Raw genomic sequence first — 22,373 nt, forward strand, 5'->3', positions numbered from 1 at the left:
TGCTCTAGGTTATTGAAAAGACCCATTTAAGTACTTGATTCTATTTTTATTTCAGCTCTCTAGAAAATGGGATGCTTTAACAAGTGTCACAGTAAAGAGCAGTATCTCTCAGTGTGTATTGACTGTCACATTGTCATCCTGTGATTCCTGAGGAGACCTGGGGACAGCTCTGGCTGCAGACACTGTGGGAAGCCCAGGAAGCTTTTGCTTCCGTTTTGGTTTGTTAAAGCAACACCTGACAGGTGACCATGCCAGAGGCTCTGCAGCACCAGGGTGGAACATGCAAGAGTCAACTTGCACTCAGGAGGAGAACCAGGAATGAACCATCAGGTCAACAGGTGAGATCCTGCTGCTTTCCTCGTGTGCTGCAGGGATCAGAGAGGAGGGCACTTCCAACCATGCAAATTCCTTGTGGCCAAATTCAGTTTGGAAATGTTGGAGTCAATGTTTGGACATGCCCTGCTGTGAGCATTTGGTGTGGGAATGCTCCAAGCCCTGGGCAGGAGTGATGGCTGCTCTGCTGCCGCTCCCAGCCATGGTCCTGTCCCACACTGCTGAGCCCCTGCTGGAGCTGGCCCTGCTCCTGCAGAGGGAGGGGGTGGATCTGATCCCCAGCTGTGACAACAGACAGCCTGTGCTCCTGCTAGGTGGCATCCTGCCTCCTTCCCTCCTGCCCCAGTGTTTGTGCAGTGCCTGGGTGAGCAGTCCTTAAGACATTGACAAAATACAACATTTGTTCTGCCTGGAGCTTAGCATCAACTCCAAACAGTTAAGTTTCCTTGCTACCAGTTGAATTCTTCCTTGCTGTCCATAAAATCTTTTTGGCTTTTAAAAATAATCTGTGTAATCTTGAAGTATGATGGATATTTGGGTTCCATTTACAGTATAAATTAGGAATGCTGTGGTATTTCTCTTTTGACTTGTTTGCTTTTATACCAGAAAAGTATTTAACTGGCTTGTTTTCAGCAATCAAGTGAGGTTTTGGTATCTGGAAACATTATGAAAGTGGAATTGCTGAGTTTCCTATGGAAATAACATGTATCCCAAGTTACCCCTTTCCATCTACTCACTGCAGTTCTGGCTCAAACAAGCTTTGATTGAGTGTCAGGCATTTTAGAGAGAAACCAAAACAATTCAATTATAAGGTCAATTACTCCTGATGGTGGTGGTGCTATGGGTGAGTCATGCAAGGCCTGATTCTTCCATCAGTCTGTAGAACAGTCCCTTCTGAGCTATTAAGTGTTCTGGAGTATCAAATTCTGCTATCCGGCCACTTTCCAACACTAAAATCCTGTGAACATTAAAAGAAGTGTAAGTTTGGGATTATACCAGCACCTATAATAAACTTACTAATTTCTACTTAGTTTTAAAGTGAGTTTCAGTACTTGCTGGTTATTCAGCCAAGCTTTCCAACAGCTTTCAGCTGGGAAACAGTGCTGGGATAGAAAGGGTTTCTGATGAGTGACTGTTCAAGTGCTGAGTTTGGGAGGAGGGGTTTTTGCAGCTGAGACTGGAGTGAGATTTGTGAAGAGATATTAGGTGTTTTAGTGTCACAACTCTCAAGTGACCAAGGAGCTGCAGTCATGGTTTTGCTGTCAATGGGGGGGAGAGGGCTGTGACACAGCAGGAAAGGCACTTGGTGGGAGTAAAGGATCTCTGATTGACCTGCTGGTGCCCTGCTGCTTTAAGAGAGATCCTCCAAACTCTAAAGCAAAGCTTGGAGGTTTAAACACAAAGAGGACAGAAATGGAGTTGCTGTTCAGCACCGCAGTGGGGTGTCAGTCCCAGCAGCTGCCTGAGTGCTCCCCTGCTCTGATGTCCTTACCTGTCACAGTCCAGCACGGTGCTCACCCGGTGAGCGATCGTCAGCACGGTGCTGTCTCTGAACTGAGTCCTCAGCATGGACTGAATCTGGACATCAGTCTCTAAATCCACTGCTGCTGTGGCCTCATCCAGAACAAGGATTTTGGCTTTCTGCAGGAGTGCTCTGGCCAGGCAAACCAGCTGTTTCTGACCAGTGCTGTAAGAAGAGGGATGGTAAACTGAAGCCAGTAGTCACTTTTCCTTGGGGTCAGAACAGATGATTCATTTGAAATCAATAATGAAGAGGTGATTGTTCCCTTTCTCTGAAAGGGTGATTGAGTTTGGTGGCATTGCAGCTAGGTAACAGCATGAAACAGCCTGAGGAAGGGAGGGGAAGGTATTGCTATGGCACCCAGAAGAGCTGCACTTGGAACAGACTGCAGGGATTTAGGTACACACTGCACAAATACAAACCACCACAATGATTAAGTCTGAAAGGTCTTACTTAGTGTCTTAGGGTTGATTTTGTGCTGCTAAACAGGACAGTAGCGCAGCAATTTTCAGTCTGGCCATCATTACTGATTTTTTTTTAAAGGAATTAGCCTCCTTTTCCAACCAGCTCTGTTCTTCTAGCCCAGGGGCTGGCACTGCCCTGCCACTGTCTTTCTGCAGATAAAGGTACCTTAGGTTTTCCCCTTGGTCAGTGCACTTATATTCCAGCTGCTCTGGCAAATCTGCAGCAAAGTTCTTGAGCTGAGTCAGTTCCAAAGCTGTCCAGATGTCTGCATCGGTGTATTGGTTTAATGGATCGAGATTCATTCTTAGGGAGCCAGAAAACAAAACTGGATCCTGAGCACAGAGACAGTACAAACAACTCCTGAAATGAATTATAAAAATGAGCTCTTGGGTCCTGCCTGCTGGGTGGGAATCTATGGCTGATGTATTGAATGGCAGAGGAACACAGCATGGAGGTTATTTCCAACTTGGAAATTGCTGAATGTCCCTCCTCTCACAAAATCTTTATAAACCCTTCCCAGGTGTTCAAGACACTGCTCAAGGATTTTGGAAATGAGTTTCATACCTGGGGAATGACAGTGATCTTGCTTCTGAGGTCATGGAGACCTAGTTGGGCAATGTCCTGTCCATCGATGAGGATGGCTCCTTCTGCAGCTTCCACCAGTCGCAGCAAGCCCACAGCAAGGCTGGATTTCCCAGCTCCTGTTCTGCCAGTTATGCCAATCTGAAAAGTGCAATGGCAGGACTTTGGTTTTCATGTTGATTCTTTCTCACACAAACATGTCATGTAGTTTCTCTTGGCCTTTTGATGGGAGACAGCTTTGCACAGATCAGATCTTTAGGGCTGTTTGTGATTCATATGGTCTGGCAATACTTTCTTCAAATGGAAGCACTTATAGCTCACAATTGTTTTGTATGAAAAGGAATCACAAAAGCCTTTGAAGGGAAGAATAATTACAAGACTTAGCAGTTCGAACAGGGCTGTGATGTAGAACTGGACTGAAAAAGTGGAATTCCTTTGCTGTAATAAGCTGGACAAGGTGTGCAGTGTGGAAGATGGGCTCCTGCTTTCCTGCAGCTGCCAGGTTGCTGTAGCTGGGTGCAGGCAGGGGCTGGGTGCCCTGGATCTGGTCAGTGCCCAGCACGGCTCACACGGCTGGAGGGGTTTTTTACCTTCTCGTGCCCGTTGATGGTCACACTGACACGCCTCAGTGCTAACTCCAAACCTGGCCTGTAGCACAGGCTGTAGTTTCTAAATTCAATCCTTCCCTCAGTGGGCCAAACTTGCCCTTGAAGTTTGCCATTCAGAGTCCAGGGTGCCTGAAGAGATGGAAGCAAACAGCAGTGTTGAAGGCTGATTTAAATTACCCAGTCAAGTGGCAATACTGGAATGGGGAGCTCCTGAAGACACCTGTGCCAACTGCCCCCCAATCTTTTCGCAGTTTCCAAACCAGAAAAAGGCCTCTGAGTTTCATACTGCAGATGTTGTTTTTACTTTATCCAAAGATACTGGTCGAATTTTCTTTACTGAAAATGGAGATGAACGTTTGCTTGCATGTCAGCGTTCTGACATTGAGTGGTTCAATAATAAAAATTTATATGCCCCTATAAACAGGACTGTGAAAGCCTCCTCTCTCAGGGCAGCACATGGAGATATAATTTTAATGATTACAGAACAAAAATTACTGCACTGGAGACTTCTAGGAGTTAAAAGGCTATCTAGGAGCCATTACTTATCAGTGAGTTGCATCTGAAGTCACATAATAAATACTCCAAATATGGGCAGGAAATGTCTCATTCCATGAGTGTTAACAAGTGAAGCTATTTTAATGGCAATCCAGTCCATAACTGTCTTAAGGAAATAATGATCAGAGGTTATAAAACAACTCTAGTCAGTTGGATAAACTCCAAATGCTGCAGTTCTTTAAAGGAAACATGACTGGCCTTTTAGAAGGGGAAAACTAGAGATTTTTTCAGCTGGAACTGAAAAGTTATTCATTGAGTTTGCAAAGATGTTCAGCCCCTTCTGGTAAGGTCAGTAGTGGATTAGCTACCTCCTTAGGAGTCCTCAGGTATTCTCTCAGTCTCTCCACAGAAACAATGTTGTTCTCTACTTCTGTCCAGGAGCGAACCATCCAGTTCAGAACACCAGTTATCTGCACAGTGGAAAAGAAGCATTAGGGCAGATAAAATGAGCCCTGGCCTGTGCTCAGGAGATACCTGGTACTTTGTCTTAGTGTTTATTTCTAAGGATCTCCTCATCAGCTAATTATATCAGAAATTAGATTGCATCAGAAATCCTTAAGATGCTAAAGTGAAAGCCAGGTCCTGCCACAGCCCTTTCAGCATGTTTTTAGAGAATTAAATTCTACTGACTTGGATGCTAAAAGATGGTGTAGCTATTTCTTAGGCTCTTGTGCAACTAGTCTACAAGCAGGTAAGACAGGTTCTGAAGACCTTGCTTCAGCTGCCCAGGGCTTGCTTTGACTTATATCTTGAGTTCAGGTGCGGGAAGAAGAAGATGGCCCATACATGTGTTTGAGGTTCTTTCCCTAAGGGGCCATGTGCTCCAGATGCTCTGGATTTCAGCAATGACAGCAGGATTTGGTAGGAAAAGGCATCTAAAAAGGCACAGAAATAGTTCATAACAGAAATTAAAATGCAGTTGCTTTTGATAAAGGCAAGCATGGTATTATTTCCCCACTGGGTTACCTGGAGGGCACAGGAAAGGGAGAAGCCAGCAGTTCCTGGGCTGAGCTGTGTCCTGCCCACGGCTGCAAACAGGGCTGCAAACAGCACGATGCCATTGCCCAGGAACTCCAGGTTTGTAGCAAGCCACCTGCAGGAGGAGGGGAGCACACAGCTGTTGCTGGGTGCCCTCTCCCTTTCTCCCAAAACATGATTACTTTACAAAACACTCATGGAGCTGCTGGGCAGATTTGTACCTGTCAGCAACAGCTCCTGGGAAGCAAATTCGCTGGCTCTCATCCACTAGGGAATTGCTCTTTGAAATAAACCTCTGCTGGTCTTTGTGAGCACGGATCACACTGCTGCCTTGGAAGGTTTCTGAGATGTGGGAGTAGATGGGTGACCTGCTGGCAGCCTCCATGCGCCTCAGCTGGCAGGAGGTGCTGACGTAGAAGTGCTGGTACGAGGGGAAAGGAAGGGAGAGTCATTAGAAGGCTCATGCCTCTACAGAGGTACTCCAGAGGAAATTTGGGAAGGCCTCAACAAGTGCAATAGTATGTACTGTCCTCATGTTACAAAACCTTAGGTGCATGTAGGAGATGCCCCTAAAAGATGAACCAGTGTCCCTACCTCTGTTATGTCTTGTCTTTATTAGGAATAACCCTGTGGTTGGGGCAAAGGAGCCAGGGTGCTCTGAACCCACAAAACCTCTACACAGCTTCTCCTGCAGCTGAGCCCTTTGCTTGATGGAGAACAGAGATGTACTTGCCCCTCCCTAATGCTCAGTCTTGCCTGGAAAATATGGATATATTAAAAAGTAGTGTAGGAATTCTGCTGGAAAGGAAAAATGCTCTTGGTCTTGATGTGATTCACACTAATGGAGATGAGGGACATAGCCTAGGTAGGATTTGTTTTAGACATGAGAAAAACACAAGCCTGTTTGTGAGGGCTCTGGGGTGCTTTGGAAGGCTGAGGTGATGTGGGAAAGGGACTGACATCACTCTTGCTCAGAAGCAACTTGAGATGATGCAACTGATTTCTGCATGCCTTCACTCCCAAGAAATGGAAGGAGGCTTTCTGCAGGGCCATGGCTGTGCTGCTCAGCCTCTCCTGTGTGTGTACCTCTGAGCTCCTACCTGGAATGCTGCATAAAGAACAGTCAAGGGCACTATGGCCATTGCTGCCCATGGTGTAGCCACCACAATCACCAGGTAGATCTCCAGTAAGTTGAACAAGAATCCCAGCACGGACTTGAGCTTGTCAGGGATGACAGAATCAACAGCATCCATGTCTCTGGAGAAGCGGTTCAGCAGGTGTCCAATGGGTGTTTGCTCAAAGAAGAGCATTGGGGATCTCATGACATTGCTCAGCAGCTGCAGGAAGAGCTGGTGTGAGGCTAACACGCCCCCCAGCAGCACTGCTGCTGTGCAGGCAAACCTGCCAAGGGCTGTAAGAGAAAAGAAAATATTATTTCTAGGTCTGAACAAACCCACCTTGGAGTTCTCCTTAGCAAGATGGTGGTTTCCAGTTACTCCTGTGAATGCTGCACCAGTGTGCATTCAGGAAGGTGCAACAGGAATTAAATCTCTCTTTAGCAGGAATTAAATCAAGCCCCAGAGTTGCAGGGTAAGCTGCCCCTTCTGTAGGGTAGTTACTGAGTGGCCAAAGACCTTCTAAGCCAGCTTGATGGGGGGCATGGATTCAGGAACTCAAACATGCAGGACAAATTATTCATTCATCACAAAAATAAGCTTGACTGGGATTACTTTAAATTGCTCAGTGATATTTTTTCTTTTTAAATAGAGTGACCAGAAGAATGGTGGCAATTTAAAAAGATAAAGAAATGTAAAAGTCCACAAGTTTCTCTTCTTTTCTCTCTCTTTGATGTGACATAAGCCAAGATTTCAGTGTAGCAGTGTGGGGAGGCAACAATTCAGCATCGAGAAGAGCCCCCACTTGAACTTTGATATGATTAATTTATGCTGGAAGGATGAAAAGAGATAAAAGATGAAAAGAGCTTTAGGGCTGGGGCCAAAAGCCCAGGAAGCTGAAAGCCCAAGGGTATGCACTGGTTTGTGTTCTGAGAACACATCTTGGATATGGGACAGGGAGGTGGGAATACTGAGAATTAGATGAGCAACTTCAACACACCTTGAACAACTCCTAAAGCACCAAAGACTCCAAGTCTGAGCTCTGTGTGCTGCTGTGTCCCGTTGTGCACGGGGTCATCTGCCCAGAGGCTGAGCCAGTAGCCCCGGGAGAAGGCCACGGCCTGCTGGCAGGCGAAGGACAGGAGCACGTAGGCAGCCAGTGCCCAGCCTGCCGCCTGCAGGTAGGCTCTGTACACCCCAGCTCTGACCTGCAGAGACACGTGGGCAGAAAGAGGAGGAGAGGAGGTTGTTAGCTAAAAAAAGCAGCTCAGAAGCAAGGAGTGATTTATAATGGGATTTCTCAGTGATATGTCACAGTAACCGTGTTGATTCTTGTTTTGTTTTCCTCATGGATGGATAACGAAGGCAGTTAAAGAAATGACTAATGAATGATTATTATCAATGGATGAATGTTAAGCAATAGGCTCATGGTACTTCTGGAATACATATAAGGCTTTCTTTATGTCAGGCAGTGGTTTTCATGTGTGCTGGTGTGAGACAGAACTGTCATGTTCACACTGGGTGCTCGTGTGGCCTGCTGATCTGGAGAGGTGAGGAGATCCCAGTCTGGATAGAGCTGGGGTTCCATAAAGAAAAAGCTGCCTCTTTTGGAGTTTCTGACTTCTTGCTCTCATTTCTTAGTACAATATGTCCTTGTCTCAGTTACAGGGCACACTTGTACAGCTCAGCTGACTGCCCTGGCTCTGGTTTAGCTGAGGCAGAGAGCTGGCCTGCCTGCCATGGGTGTGTTATCCCCATGGAATGTGTCCTTGCCTCTACAGGAAGGTGCTGTGCTTACCCTGCCGTGCTGAGTTCTCTCTGCCTTGGTTAATCCTCCACTGGTGGCTGCAGGACTGGTGCAGTCTGGGCTCCCAGGAATGGTCTCTCTTCCCACAGCAGATTTTACTGAATCACCACTTCACGAAGAAAACAAAAATCCTTTCAATTTTCAGCCACCCATCCACGCTTAAATCCATGCCTATTTTGAAGGCTGCAGTTTTCAGGCTCCTCCAGAGTGTCCCCAGCCACTGTCCATGTTTGTCACAAGGACTGAGCTCTGTCAAGCTACTGAGCAGAAAAATGCATTCACTCTGAGGATGGTTTGGGATCAGCCTGACCTTACAGCCCCACAGGGAAGTGACCAGCAACCAAATGTATCAAGGAGCCTGTACTTGAGCTCTGTCTTGCCTCCTTGTGAAATACAGGAGTCAACTTCCACATTCAAGAGCAGGTTTTTACCTATTCTTGAGTTTTGCTTGTTTGCTCTTGTTATTTTTTTACAGATCAATCCCAAACCTGTATCATACTCAGCAAGAGCCTCTATGTAGGCTTATATGGGCTTTTGGAGTAAATTCTTCAGTATCTGAGACTGCTTTAAGCTTACCTGAGGGGTTTCTCCTGAGATGGACCACTTCCAATGGTGATAGTGCCTTTAGTGTCTCCCATAGCTGTGAAATAAATGTATTTTTTTCTAAATGCTTTAGAATCCTGTTTTGTCCTATACAGCCTTTGAAAGACTGGTAATATATGGAGGAAAGATTAATTTTTAAAAATTGATTCTAAAGAAATATCAAGGTGAAGCTTGAAGAATAGCACATACAGTGATTAATAGTTTACTGCTTGATTATTGTCTACTAATATGGATTCAAGAACCAGTTTTGAGGTGATGAGTCAGCTGATTTGATAGCCATATTTTTCCACACAAAATTTCCATTTTTACACAAAGCAACACCTTACTGTGATTGGATCTCAGCTTTAAATGTCCGTAATAAAACAGATGTGATATGTAGGGAACAATTGACTGATAGACCTAGCAAGAATGATTCCAACCCATCTGGGTTACCTGCAAAACCAGCAGGTGGCTTCTCTTCTGCAGTAATGTGTGAATGGAGAAAATCTGCAAAGGCTCCATTTCTCTGTAGAAGTTCTTGGTAGGAACCAGTTTCTGAGATCATTCCATCCACCAGAAAAACAATGTTGTCCACTTGAGGCAAAATGTTAATTGTGTGAGTCACCAGCACACGAGTCTGCTTGAATAAAGAAGGAGCACTTACAATTGTTCTGCTGTCAGTACTGGTATCAGTATTTCAGGATCAAATTTAGGCCTCAAAAAGTCACCAGCCTGAATGGAATTAAAGGGTATTTCCTTTTATTTACATTTCTGAGCATTTTTGCACAGATAATTGGAGGAAAGGATATAAGAAAAGTAATTCTTCCCTAGATAAATTGGCATATTCTGCATTTCTAATATACAGTCAAGCCCTTTGAGTACACCTTATGTCTGCTACATCGTTCTTAGGAAGTCATTCTGTTTCAATACAATAATTATATTCTGATACTTGCAACCAATCTCATGGAGAGAAAGGTATTTATATATATGTTTGTTTTAATTGGACTTTGTAATGCAAGCAATTGCCTTCTTCCTGTTTCCCTTCTATAATGTGAAACTGAATCAAGTATTTCTAGGCAATTTGTAGTATGAATCCAAAAGAGCTGCCCTAGCATTCCTTCTCATGTAACCATGTTTATTATCCAGATAGCTTGACAGCAGAGGAATACCCAGGAAAAACAAAACACAACCAATGCAAAAATAATGGAGAAGTGTTTAAGTGATGAACATTTGGGTGATGAGAAGTGTAAACATGCCCCTGAACTATTCAAAAGTAATGGGATTAGACATGATGATGATAGAATTTGGAGGAGATCAGGCATCTCCTCTGAACCGTGCTAGAAGTAAATCTCAAAAGGAGGGAAGGATGTCCACAGAAGACCAAAGAACTGCAAACTTGCTGTGAAAGCAAGGCTGACACTAGGCATATGGTTTGCATGAGGATAAAGACAGCCTTCCTCCTTCGGAATGAGATGCCCTGCAGGATTTGCAGGTGCTGTGTGGCCTGCAGAGGTTCCCCAGTTCCCCTGCTGCCACTACAAAAAAGCGTTTGTGAGTTTGATAAACAGAGCAACCCACCTTACTGGAAACATTTTGGGGGCTCTGCTAATCAGAGACATTGTGCAATTGTTTATAGTTCAGGTTCATACACACCTTGTCCTTCAGTAAACCATTGGGTCCAAGAACATGTTCAAAAATGTGCTGCCCAACGTGGGCATCAACAGCTGACAGGGGATCGTCGAGCAGGTAAATCGAAGCCTTCTGGTACACGGCCCGAGCAAGGTTCACTCTCTGCTTCTGCCCTCCAGACAGATTGATTCCCTAGAAAATATATTGACTTTGTTCATTTCAAAGCTACAGCATATTTCCCAACTGCTGACTTCCTTTTACACTGATGTTTTATGACTTTCTTATTTTTAAATCAGTGTACCTCCCTTGCTCCCTCCCTCGAAAGAGGGCTCTTGCAGAGGCAGAGTCTCTTGAACAACTCTTTCCTGCAAAAGAGCACCCAAGAATAACCTGGATGTGTTGATTTTTCTCTTAAACATCTCTTATTTCTCTGGTTAGGCTGTCAGAAATGGGCTTAAATTAAATTAAATCATGGCCTAACTTTCCAGAAATTCCTGAGCACCTGCCTCTTGTGAGTTTAGGTTTTTTTGTGTTTTCATCACAGCTCCCAAAGTTGTAGTTACTCAGGGGTAGATGTTTTCAGCAGGACACTTGAAGTTGTAGCTACTAAGGGAAAAGTTGGCCAAAACATAAACCCAAGGCAGTACCTTTTCTCCTATTTCACTCTTCTGCCCTGCAGGGAAGGTCTCCAAATCAGGGTGCAGTGCACAAGCCTCTGTCACTCTATTGAACCAGGTTTCATCCATCTCTTTCCCAAACAGAATATTATCTTCCACTGAAGCATTTAGAACCCAAGCTTGCTGGGGGACATAAGCTGCAGTGTCCTATAGAAGTGAAAGAATGTTAGCAAACTTTTCCATAAGCTCAACTTGACACTGTGAGAACCCATCTTTGAAGAAAAGCTCTCCCAGTTGTGGAAAACTGGAATGATCATCAGCACTGACAATTCTCAGAAGGCTTTACAACATCTGAGTGCACTGTTATTACCTTACAGGGGAGTGAATAGAGGTGCAAGTACAGGATGCAATTACCAGGATGACACTTCAGCTCACTGTCAGAGGGAGAAATAGAACTGGATCATTGCAGTATTGTTCCAGTTCCTATTCACAAAGTTCAGGCTCATCTGAGAAGTCTGCAGTGCTTTCAGATAACTAAATGTGGACTGATAGATACATCCTGTGTTAAAATTCAGCATTAAATGGGTTTTCCTCAGGTAACTAATGCAGTGGTTCATACCTTACAGTTCCTGAAAACAGCCTAATTAGAAGCAAATGCTGAAGGGAAAATTCACCTTCATGGTCACGCAGCCCTCAGTGGCCTCCAGCTCGCCCAGCACCGCTGCCAGCAGGGAGGACTTGCCAGCACCCACCTGGCCAACCACAGCCAGCAGAGAGCCCTGGGGCACGCTGAGCTCTATGCTGGGGGAAAAGATCAGTCTCTTAGCACATTTAGATACTCTTTCTGAAAGCAAATAATTGTAATTATTATCAAAATTCTTGCTATTGTTTGGTATGTATTGAGTAAATCCCCTAATTTCATCCCTTCAGACACCTCCAAACAGGAAGTCTTCACCCACATCCCCATCTGAGTTTCATACCCAGATCCTCACTCTGGAGATAGGCTAGCCCAAAGCACTGGATGTAGAACACTCTTGAACATCAGAACTTTTCAAAGCTCTTCTTTTCTAAAATGTCAATTCCTTTTGCAGTAAGCATGTAGTGATGTCATATATGATATCTGCATTCCATCTGTTCTACTTTTTTGCCTTAAATCACTGTAATTTCATATTTGGCAAGAAAACTGTATAAAGAAAACAGCCCCCATATAATAAGGCAACATCCAGATACCAGCACCTTCCCATTTATGTACACCTCAACATAAAAGCAAAATTATGTTTTATCTGATTTTATAATTTTCAGAATTCAACACTGAATATGAAGCAAACTCAAAACTCTCTGGATATTCCCTGGTTTCACTTAGGCCTTCAGGCCTTAGTTCATCCAGCATCCACCCTGACCTACAGTATTGAGGGATGACTAAGGGTAAGTCTGTACCTTCTAAGACAAGGAGAAGTTTCTTTGCTCCAACAAAAAGTCCCATTTCTTATGGTGATACTTGCCTGTACTAAAACATGAAGAGAGACAGACCACTTGTAAATGCAGAGATAGCTACAGAAATGTCCCAATTTATGTGATTTTATGTTTCAATGTGTATTAATGTTACAAAAAAATCAACCTTTATTATGAAAAGAAGGGGTATATCACCACATTAGATTTCATTGTTAGAAATAATGAGGCCAGAGAGATAAAGTGACAGTAAGGGGCAAATATTTTTCTCTTGGCTATGGTAGATACCCTGAGTAGAAGCTGAACAATGGAAATTACTCCTCTTATTTGACACAAGTGCTAACATAAAAGCTTACCACAGCCAGAACTGTTTCTGCTTGAGCTCTCAGGATTCAGTTCTTCCAGATTCAGAAAAGCTGCTAAACGGTTTAAGGAAACTTTGGCCTGAAATGAAGCAGCACACAGAAGAAAATAAGATTTAGAGTAGAAAGGGAGCAAAAACCCAAAGTGAAGACTCAGTTTGAAGACCCACTTAGAATACTGAATAGTGCTATGCAGCTTAGATGGCCAAAGGCAGCTCTTCCTTATGTTACCTGCCTTTATTTCTACTTAGCTTAGTAAAACCTCCATATCCTTCCCTGTGCTTCTGGTTCAGTGAAATTGGCACTTTTTCATCCAATTCTTCTTGCAATCTTCCCAGTGATTGCTTCTGTACATGAAAATCTGTGACAGTCTTAGAGGGTAAGAGGGAAATGAATTTCCTAATTTCTTACTGAACTGTGAATTGCTTTTTTCTCTGGCCTGGACCAGCAGGGTCTCCCCTATGGAGATTTTGTTCCACCTGTTCTGATTTCTGTGATTAAAAACAGAACTGGAAGCCCCTCTAAGATCTAATAGTGCTTGTGCTGAGCTACAAAAGACTTAGGAGAAATTCTTGTTGACTGTTTTGTCAATATAAAGGAGTCTTTCTGAAAAGCAATGCCACACAGTACCTTTAGCTGCAAGCCCTTGCACGTCACCATTTCACAGTGGCAATTAAATAGCTGATGTGCAGAGCCCTAAGAAACCCCTGCCTTTACCTGTTAATGGGGATATGTAAAAAACCCCTTATGGCCAAAGGAAGAGGGACAGGGCCTGCAGTTAACCTGGACAGCAGCGTTGATGGAGAAGGGCAGGAAGGAGTGGGCAGTGTTGAGGATGTTGATCAGTGTCAAGGACACAAAGGCCTTCTCAGCATCCAGCACGTGTGTGTTGTCCACCAGGGTGTAGACAGCAAACATGACAAATGTGATCTGAAAGGAAGCAAAGGACAAGCAAACCACTTGCTTCAGAATGGTTCAAGGGTGACAGGTCCTTCAAGATTCTGGGACCCATTGGGTTAAATCCAGGCTATCCTCTCTAGGTGCCTGTCCTGCAGGTACCACAGGCAAAGGTCTGGCATGTTGGTGACAGAACTAGTTTTGATCACTGGACGTTTGCTCTGCTTTAAGGAGGTTTTGGTGCAGCAGCCACAGCAACTCCTGTGACCTCCAGGCAGATATAATATTTAGCTGTCCACAGGAAAAATCTGTCCAGGCAGGAGTACAAAGGAAAAGGGAAGTAACAGCATATGTTTTACGTAGGAAGGTGATCCACTCACCAGGAAAGTTGATGAATGGAAGGAAACTAGGGATGCTGAGAAGAGAATCTGAGATTTTTTTAAGGCCTGAAGTTCTTGCTTTCGGATTCCAAATACTTTCTCCATGAAGGTTTTCTCCCAGCCATACAGTTTGATTACTTTAATGTTACTGAGAATTTCATTGGTGAGTTTGGCCCTCTCATCCTTATGTTTCATCTGGACTTCCTGTAATAAATGTTTGAGTTTTATCATTTAATAGGTTGAATGTTTAATTGTGCAATTATTCTGAAGAAAAATACCTTATTCCTGCCTCCAAGTCCTGAATAAATTTCCCTGCAGTTGATCTGTGTATACTGTTTTGCTTATGACTCTTCTAGGCTGGGAAATATTTTAATTTTCATCTTCAGAGCTCTATTTTTACTGGCAATACATAAAAACAACAGAAATGTAGGGCAAACATAGTAAAAAGGTTGAACATGGAAAAGCTTACTCTAAATTTCAAGAAATTTTGCGGGCTTCAAATCCTATGTTACTTCAGACAGTCATGGTAAGCATGAATAAATATAAGTAATCACATAACTCAGTAAACCACTTCATTTTTATGAAGCAAAATGTACCTGAAACTGACTCCTCTTCTTGGTGATCACAAAATTCAGAGGCAAAAGAAAAAGAAATACAGCAATTGCAGTCAAGGCAGATGGCCCTAGAAGCTGCCAGAGAGAAAAGAAAAGAAACTTCTGGTGATGACTAGGCAAGATTGTTTTCAGTCCCTTGCTTACCTTCCCTCTTATTTGAACTTGTGCATAACAACCCTCTGGCTAAGCCTTTACTGTAGTCTTGCTTTTGCCTTTCCAGGGAGTTGTGCTCCTAAGCACTGTGGATTGTTAACTCTCCAGGCCGGATAACTCCTGTCATCAGGCTGTGCTGAATTTATTCGCTCCCTTGTTAGGAACTAGATCGGTGCTGAAGGCGATCCAGAGGCACGCTGGCAATTCAAGCCATTCCCGGCTCTTCTCCTCCTTCCCTGGATGCGTTCAGAAGGACATCTTGTGGCTGCCCTGAGTAAGTGACCCCAGACAACACCAGATTTTCCTTCAAAACAAACCCAAACCCTCAACCAAGTATTCTTGCAGCATAAATAGCCCAACTTGTCTGCATGAGGTGAAATGGTGGCATTACCCTGTGCCATTATCTTGGGTGAGCTCTTGGATTCCAGGGTTCATAACAATTATGTATCAACACTTGTTCTTTATGGGTTAGTTACATCTCCCTAGGGATGGCTGGAGAGGGGAGTAACACATAGAGTTAGAGGTATTGTCTGCACAAATGGTCTGTGAGCAACAGCAAAGGAAGTGTAATTATGCTCCAACCACATTCAACTTGTTAATGTCATTAGAAAAGGGATGATGACTTCACAACAGTCTGTACCAGGGCTACTGATTTTCACAGTCACAGCATCCTGCCAGACATGAGGAACAATCCATCCTGGGTAGTAAAGGAAGGCCTCAAAGGCCTCTGGAAAGCTCCTGTGAATCACCTGTCTCTATACTGCTCATGCTTCCATTGGCCAAGAACAGGGACTAAACAACAGGGCTCTGTACTGCTGAAAAAATATCATACAGTGATTAAAAATTGATCTTTTAGATTACCATCCATTATTTATAATTCAGGTTTTGCTCTCTCCTTGCTGAGATATTTGTGAAATTCAAAGTATCCAATACTCTTTCTGAATGGCATGTAACTTTGCTTCAAGCTCTTTCACTGATCTGGTGGTAATCAGGCTTCAGGATGAAGTATGTCAAGTTGCTATTTCAGACCATTCTCCATTATGTTCTGGGACTGTGCCAAGGAGCTGGAACTGGACTTTCAGCCTACACCGGGCCACCACCTTTTGGTTGTAAAGAGGTGACAGGAAAATCTGAAGCAGAAGTTCATCAGTCATCTCACAATAACCATACTCACAGACTCCTAAAAGGGACTGAATGCTGAATACACAGGTGAGTAGATGAACTGAAGGATCAGACAAGGATTCTGTATCAATAAAAATATCTTTCAGAAAGAAAAGTGAATCCACCGTGCTACAGAGCTAAGAAAAATATGGCAATTTCATGTAATTCAAACTAGTAAGTATAATTTTGAAACCTCATTTTTCCTTTGATATTTAGAATAGAAAGGGATTGATAAATACTGTCATATATTACCTGCCACAAGAAGACAAAGCAGATGATAATCCGAATAGGAGCCAGCCAGGTCCCATTAAAATAGATAATCAGATCCATTAGTTTTTGCACATCAACAGATACCAGATTAACAATTTCACCTGTGGTTGCTGCTTTCCTTGAGGCACTTGACATAACCAGGATCTAGACAGGGCAGAGAAGAAAGAAAAGACATTATCAAACAATAGTTTTGGTCCAAAAGTCAAACACCATTCTTCTCCTCACAGAGAACAAAGAGAGTGAGAAAAATGTCAAATCCCAGGTATTGAAAGCATGCTGCTACCTAGGCCATGTGACTTCACTTCAAGATGAAGCATTTACTCCTTTTCCCCAGCCATCATCTACAGCATAAGAAAATTCATGTTGATTTTTGCTCTTTCCTTTTCTTGGCTTTTCCTTCATAGGGAAGCTCTAAAAAATGTACCTGCCATGTACTGCTCAGAGATGAATCTACATCCTAAAACTAGTTTCTAATGACATCTCCCCTGATATTGCTATGGACAATGTACATCATTACTGCTAAGGCAGGGCTAGAATAAAAGCAAAGCTAAAAAAGGAGCTGCAGCCTCACCTTCCTGTACACAAGGCCTGTTAGTGCAGTTCTCAGCCTCAGCCCCAGCACAAGGCACATGTACATGTAGCGCTGCTCAAAGAGAGTCTGGAGACAGCCCAGCAGGAACATGCTGAAGGCATAGAAGTAGCCAAGCCAGCTTGGGGCTGCCTGATCTTCAATGAACTTCAGGAAAAGGCTGCAAGACAGAAGCCAAATGTTGCTGAATCCACACAGTACTGATGAAATATCACACACAAAAATAAACTGGCAGAAATACCGGTGATTTTTCTGTATTCTCTCTGGCTGAGGGTTATCAGTGAATAGCAGAACAATTGGAACATACAAGATCCTTATTTTTGAAATTTAGCCACTCATAGTTTTGAAGCAATCTCTCATCCCAGCATCCTTTCTGGGTAGAACTCATTTCCAGTGTTAAGGATGGCTCCTGATTTGCGTGAATTTGTCAGAAATATGCAAAGTGCTAGATGTAACCTTAGGGAGTCACTGACATTCTTCTTCTTTAGAAGTTCTTCCAGAACTTCTTCTAATCTTAATGACTAAGAAAGAATTTTTGCCCATGAAAATATAATGTAATGCAGGTTGGTGTTGTACCAACAGAACTCAAAAAGCATTTAATCAACTAACAAAGCTATTTAAGGTATGTAGGATGCACAGCTGTGCTCTTTATTAGCCAGGGAACATAGAGCCTTAAGACTACAGGAAGTAGCAAGTGATGTGATATACAGAACCATCAAATTACTCCTGTTCCAGTGATGTTGTCAGATGGCTTGGTGCATCCTGTCCTTCCCACTGCTGGAGCACAGCAGCGCAGACCGTGTGCACAGCTTCACACGGTGGCTTTGGGTCTTCTCCTCCTGACTTGACAGTGGGTTTAGCATAAATGACACCTGAGCTCCTTTCATCATCAAGAAAAAATTTCAAAAGGTCATTGTTTGTATGTCTGCAGGTGCTGACATACACATCTCTGAGCTCATGCACACAGCAATCATGTACATGGGACAGAAATACATCTTAAATGTGCACATACCTCAGTACCTTCGGGGTGGAGAACAAGAAGACATCACAGATAACTAAGCAGACAGTGCTGAGAAGGAAGTAAGTTCCAAACATGCTCCAAAACATTCTCAGTAAGGGCCCGATCTGACTGTGCTTTGATTGTAGTAGAGCCTCTGTCTCTTCAGCTTCTGCTGTTTCAGTTTTCTGACCCTTTTTAAATGTAGCAGACTCCATTTTCCTGAAGGAAGAAACAATGAGAAAGTTACCTACAACTGGAGAAATCTTGGGAATTTTGTATCTTCGAAAAATCACTAAATATCTCACACTGGGTCTCATACCATGTCCAGTATTAAAAGCTCATCAAAAACTGACCGCTCTCACAGTAAGTTAGGTCTGTGCTTCCAGGAGTGGAAGGATGTTCTCCAGCAGATTTTAACACTTCAAATCAGATTTTGCACAAAGGGACTCACACAGCAGTACCTGTGAGTGTATTTGCTTAGATCATCTAGAACTGCCCAGCTGAGCCCATGATGTGCTCTCCAGATCAAATACTCACTTCTGGGTTCTGTTGCGACACTTCTTCCACTCTCTTTCTGCCCAGGCAACAATTTCTTCAGAGGAGTCCTGCTTCCTCACTGGCCACAAGTCATCCACCCTCAAGGCCTGCTGAGAGCCCTTCCAGAGAAGCCTGCAGGACACAGACTGCAGTCAGGGGAGCACAGCAGGATCTGTGCTGACAGACTGTGTGTGACTCTTTCAGAACACAGGAGCATCAAGGCAGTGCAGCACAGAGAGCACACAGCACTGACATCCCAACACCACTCAGGACTGTCCTGTCCCACAACAAACACGAATGTCAGGAACAGCAGCTTTGCTTTGAATCCCTAGGCTATCTTCTGTCAGCAAAATGGGGATCTGGAAGTCAGCCCTAACTTCTAGTCCATACTGAGAGTCTTGGGTAGTGGAGTAGACAGTTCAGTTTAAATTTCTCTGGGCCTCCTGAAAGGCAGATGAGACCTGATCACAGTGGATATTAAGGAATGTAATTGTTTTACTTCTGAATGCTCAGCAGCACACTGGGCCTATGCCCTGTTCACTCTTTTCCCCTTTCCCTGCAGTTGTGACAGCAAGGTCTGGCAGGCAGAGAGAGCTGTGCTTGGTGTACAATCATCTTTTGAGATTGATGAGATCTATTTCAAGATTGGGAGGGCACTGGAGGGGTAGTTGGGAGGCAGAAGAGAATTATCTAGAATCACAAATTTGCATTTTAATGTATTTTGAGAAAAGTAAATTAAATTTTTATAATTTGATCTTGTGGGAATACCTCACAAGAGAAATAATTTAAAGAAATAATTTAAATCTTAATTCCATAAGCTAACTCAGGGCTATTTCCCACTGGCTGCCACCTACACCCTCTCTGATCTCTGATGCTGCTGTTTTTTTCTGCTATTGTAGCAAAAACACATCTTCTGTTTTCTTACCCAGAGAACCACCAGTATGTGATTTTGGAAAGAAAAGAGCTGCTGGCTTCTGGGCACTGATTCTGATGGGAGAGAAAACACGTGTGATATTTACATAGTAAAGGAAGAAGGGGCATGTGTCAGATGAATATAGTTCCCTTCTGTGCTTCCCTAGGAAAAGCAATCAGAGTTATCCCCCTCCCCATTCATTGAACCAGAGTAAGTGCATTGAGCCTCAAATGGAAGATTTTTAGGAATTTGACTTCGCATAATGTCTCAGATGGAAGAACAAAAAATATAATTGTTCATACCCAAAAACATTTATTTTCTTAAGCACAGAGCTTTTCCATATTCATCTCACCAACAGAGTAGTGCAGCACAGGAGAGCAGCACTAGGGGAAGCAATAGAAGCTCTAACCACTGGTTTCAGTGACAAGACACATGAGTATGGATAGGCTTTTAGTTTTGAAAAGCTTACACAGAGGGACAGAGCACTGTTATCCCAAATTCTGCCAGTTACCTTTTAAAACTGTCAGCTTTTTTACAGAATGATGCATCTTACATCACCCAGATAATCATGTGTCTGTGCATCCCCATACATTTAAAATCCTGTTTCAGCAACGAAGCAAAGCATTAGAAAAAGCTACCTTATACTTACAGGACTGTTGTCAGCTTTAGAGAAGAAGGGAGGGTGATCAACTAAGCAGAATAACACAAGTTCTCCTAGCACCAGGCCAGTGTAAAGGTAAGTTGTAACATGGTGGAAATGGTCTTGCAGGAAGCCCTAAGGAACAGAATACTGGTGAAAATAAGGTGAGAACCTTCATGTTTAACCAGCAGAGAAAGAGCTTCTCGTGCTCTACCTCTGCAAATAAACATCCACCACAAACATAAAGTGTCATGAACCATTTTTCTCATCACATATTTTAAAAGAGGAATTTGATTCTCCCCCTTGCAGTCAGTAAGGCAAAACCAGCCCTGTTGTTTAGAGACTTTGTAGTCTGCACATTAAAGGTATGTGATCTCACTTACTCTTTCCAGGGCATGCTGAATTTTGGAACTAAAGATCACAAGTGCAGCCACAAATGAGAGCAGCCAGTAAATCAGTAGGACCCCTGAAGACTGGATACCCTTCATTCTTTCTGCTTGGGTAAGGAACAAGGCAAGAACCTGTGAGGACGTATAAATTTGTCCAAATGAATACCTGGTAATGGAATGCCAAACATTGCTATCAAATTAATGACTACAATAGAGAAAAATCAGTTAGCTTCTTGCCCAAACATTTCAAGATGTTCAGAGTTGCAGTATTGCTCCTAAGAGGCTAACACTGAAAAGCTTTGTGTGCAATTTTGCACTCAAGAATGTCTACAGAGAAGGCAAGTCATAAAATTACAATTGGGCCAACAGGCTCAACCTCAGGAAGGACTGAGGCTACAAAGGTGCAATGACAGAAGGGGAGAATGGGCACTGATTTATTGAACAGAACTCACATTTCATTCTAAACCATATTAAATCCCATACTGTGGTTCTGAGAAATGAAATCTTGTCTCATTGTTGTGAGACCTCTTTCTAAACCTTACTGAAACCTCAGCTCCTGCCAGGTGTGCTCTGCCCACAGGGTCTGCCCCAGCTCCAACCCCCTGATGTGTACAAATGCACATGCATCCCCAGCCTTCTACTCCCCATCAGCCAAATTTGTGCTCAGAGACAGCAAGAACCATGGGAAATACAAGCTCTGTCCCAGGAGGGCTAAGCCTGGCCATCTGCAGACAATCAAGGGAGGAATTACCATTGTGATTCCCACCAGAGCAGGGCTAATGAAGAGTGCTGGAGGCCGTGGGATTCCTTGGCTTTTCTCCCACACCATGAAGAAGACATTAGAAAAACACAATATTACCAGGATGAATCCAAGGACCTGGGTAGAGACAGAAAACACACACTGGAATGAACTGAAATGCTGGGAAAATTTACCAAATTGAATGATCCAAGCTGCCTGGGCAGTAAGACTGGAGGGGTGGAAGATGAAGTCTGGGACAGAGAATGTTATGGGAAGTGTCAGGGAATCAAATGGAAATGCAGAGAAGATCTTACGACATATCTTCCTTTACTTTACTTGATTTATACTGACCTGAACCAGTAAATATTAAAAAAAACCCGCAGAGATGGATCATCAGGAAAGAATTAATAATTCAGGAAAGTTAAGCTCTGCATCAAAGTTGAGATAATTTAGGACCAAACCCTGTGCTTTACCCTTACCATTTTGGCTTTGAAGATGTGGGACATCCTGATGTAGCCTTTGTTTCTGTGTCGAAGGTACCAGTAATAGAAAGGAAAACAGATCCAAAGATAGGCGCAAGGGATCCAGGCAATGATGGAGCTATCGAAGCACCAGGTCACTCCTGGGATGTTTGTATGCCATGTCTGGTTCCAGTCCTGAAACAGAAACAATGCAGAAGTGAAGGACATGATGCAGAACAAGGCTGGGGACAGGAATCCCATGACAGAAAGAGGAAGGAGATAATGACTCGCAAACTGTTAGGGGAGTTTATCAGCCTTGGGGACGGAAACCCACGCCGAGTGCGGACTGATGGACTCACTAGAGCCCTTTCAAAGGTATCTCTGTAGTGGGTCCGGGCTGGGTCCTCACTCACAGCTGAGCACATTTACTGTAGCTGAGCGGTCTGTTCGGCGGCGGGGCGAACACCGTTCCGGGGAGGCAAAGTCCGCTCCGCAGCCGCCCCTGAGGGAAACACGGCTGCCTTCATGGCGGAGTGTCGGCCCTCTCCTCAGTGCCGCACCCGCTCCGGCCCCGCGGGGCTCGAGGGCCGCCCGGTGCCGCGGCCTCATTCCTTCATCCCCTCATCCCCTCGTCCCTTCATCCCCTCATCCCCTCTTCCCTTCATCCCCTCGTCCCCTCATCCCCTCACCGCTCACTCACCCGGGGCGCGGCGGGGCCGTCCCGGGGCCAGCACAGCGCAGTGCCCGCACCCATGGGCGCTCCGCCCGGGACCCTCGGCCGGTGCCCGGCGGCGTTTCCTGGCTGGGCAGAGCTCCGGTCCCGCCGGCTGCCCAGAGCCCCGTCCGGCCGCGCTGGGCCCCGTCCCGCTGCGGCCAAAGTCCGGCCACGGCAGCAGCAGCAGCGCGCTCCCGGAGCCCCCGGGATTGCCGCTTATAGGAGCTCTCTAAGCACAGACACAGAGTGTATTTTAGAAAGGATTATGTTCATTCTTTCCACAAATTCAGCACGCCAAGGGGGTAACACCG

At 44.2% G+C, this 22,373-nt stretch overlaps 1 protein-coding gene and 1 long non-coding RNA gene across 2 annotated transcripts; one reads left to right on the plus strand and one right to left on the minus strand.

Annotated features, from left to right (window-relative positions):
* The first annotated feature begins 282 nt into the window (after window positions 1-282).
* LOC121334645 lies at window positions 283-14,905 on the plus strand. Its single transcript, XR_005952467.1, has 3 exons — window positions 283-338; window positions 12,096-12,218; window positions 14,716-14,905. It is a non-coding gene; the product is annotated as an uncharacterized LOC121334645 (long non-coding RNA).
* On the minus strand, window positions 332-22,179 carry LOC121334643 (ATP-binding cassette sub-family C member 6-like). Its single transcript, XM_041401962.1, has 31 exons — window positions 22,048-22,179; window positions 21,366-21,542; window positions 20,899-21,024; window positions 20,142-20,279; window positions 19,768-19,893; window positions 19,131-19,192; window positions 18,206-18,337; window positions 17,681-17,887; window positions 16,651-16,828; window positions 16,062-16,223; window positions 14,478-14,570; window positions 13,882-14,085; window positions 13,388-13,534; window positions 12,599-12,686; window positions 12,231-12,300; window positions 11,468-11,594; window positions 10,824-11,000; window positions 10,201-10,368; window positions 9,001-9,187; window positions 8,542-8,605; window positions 7,957-8,074; window positions 7,159-7,366; window positions 6,144-6,454; window positions 5,265-5,464; window positions 5,032-5,158; window positions 4,374-4,475; window positions 3,493-3,639; window positions 2,885-3,043; window positions 2,486-2,652; window positions 1,826-2,020; window positions 332-1,291 (listed from the first exon to the last, which is right to left on the minus strand). Exons 1-31 carry the CDS (start codon window positions 22,099-22,101, stop codon window positions 1,183-1,185), a joined length of 4,530 nt encoding a protein of 1,509 aa, XP_041257896.1. The 5' UTR covers window positions 22,102-22,179; the 3' UTR covers window positions 332-1,182.
* Between the last annotated feature and the right edge of the window lie 194 nt (window positions 22,180-22,373).

The sequence above is a fragment of the Onychostruthus taczanowskii genome, unplaced genomic scaffold, assembly GCF_017590055.1.
Source record: "Onychostruthus taczanowskii isolate IOZ18803 unplaced genomic scaffold, ASM1759005v1 scaffold19, whole genome shotgun sequence".
NCBI lineage: Eukaryota > Metazoa > Chordata > Aves > Passeriformes > Passeridae > Onychostruthus > Onychostruthus taczanowskii.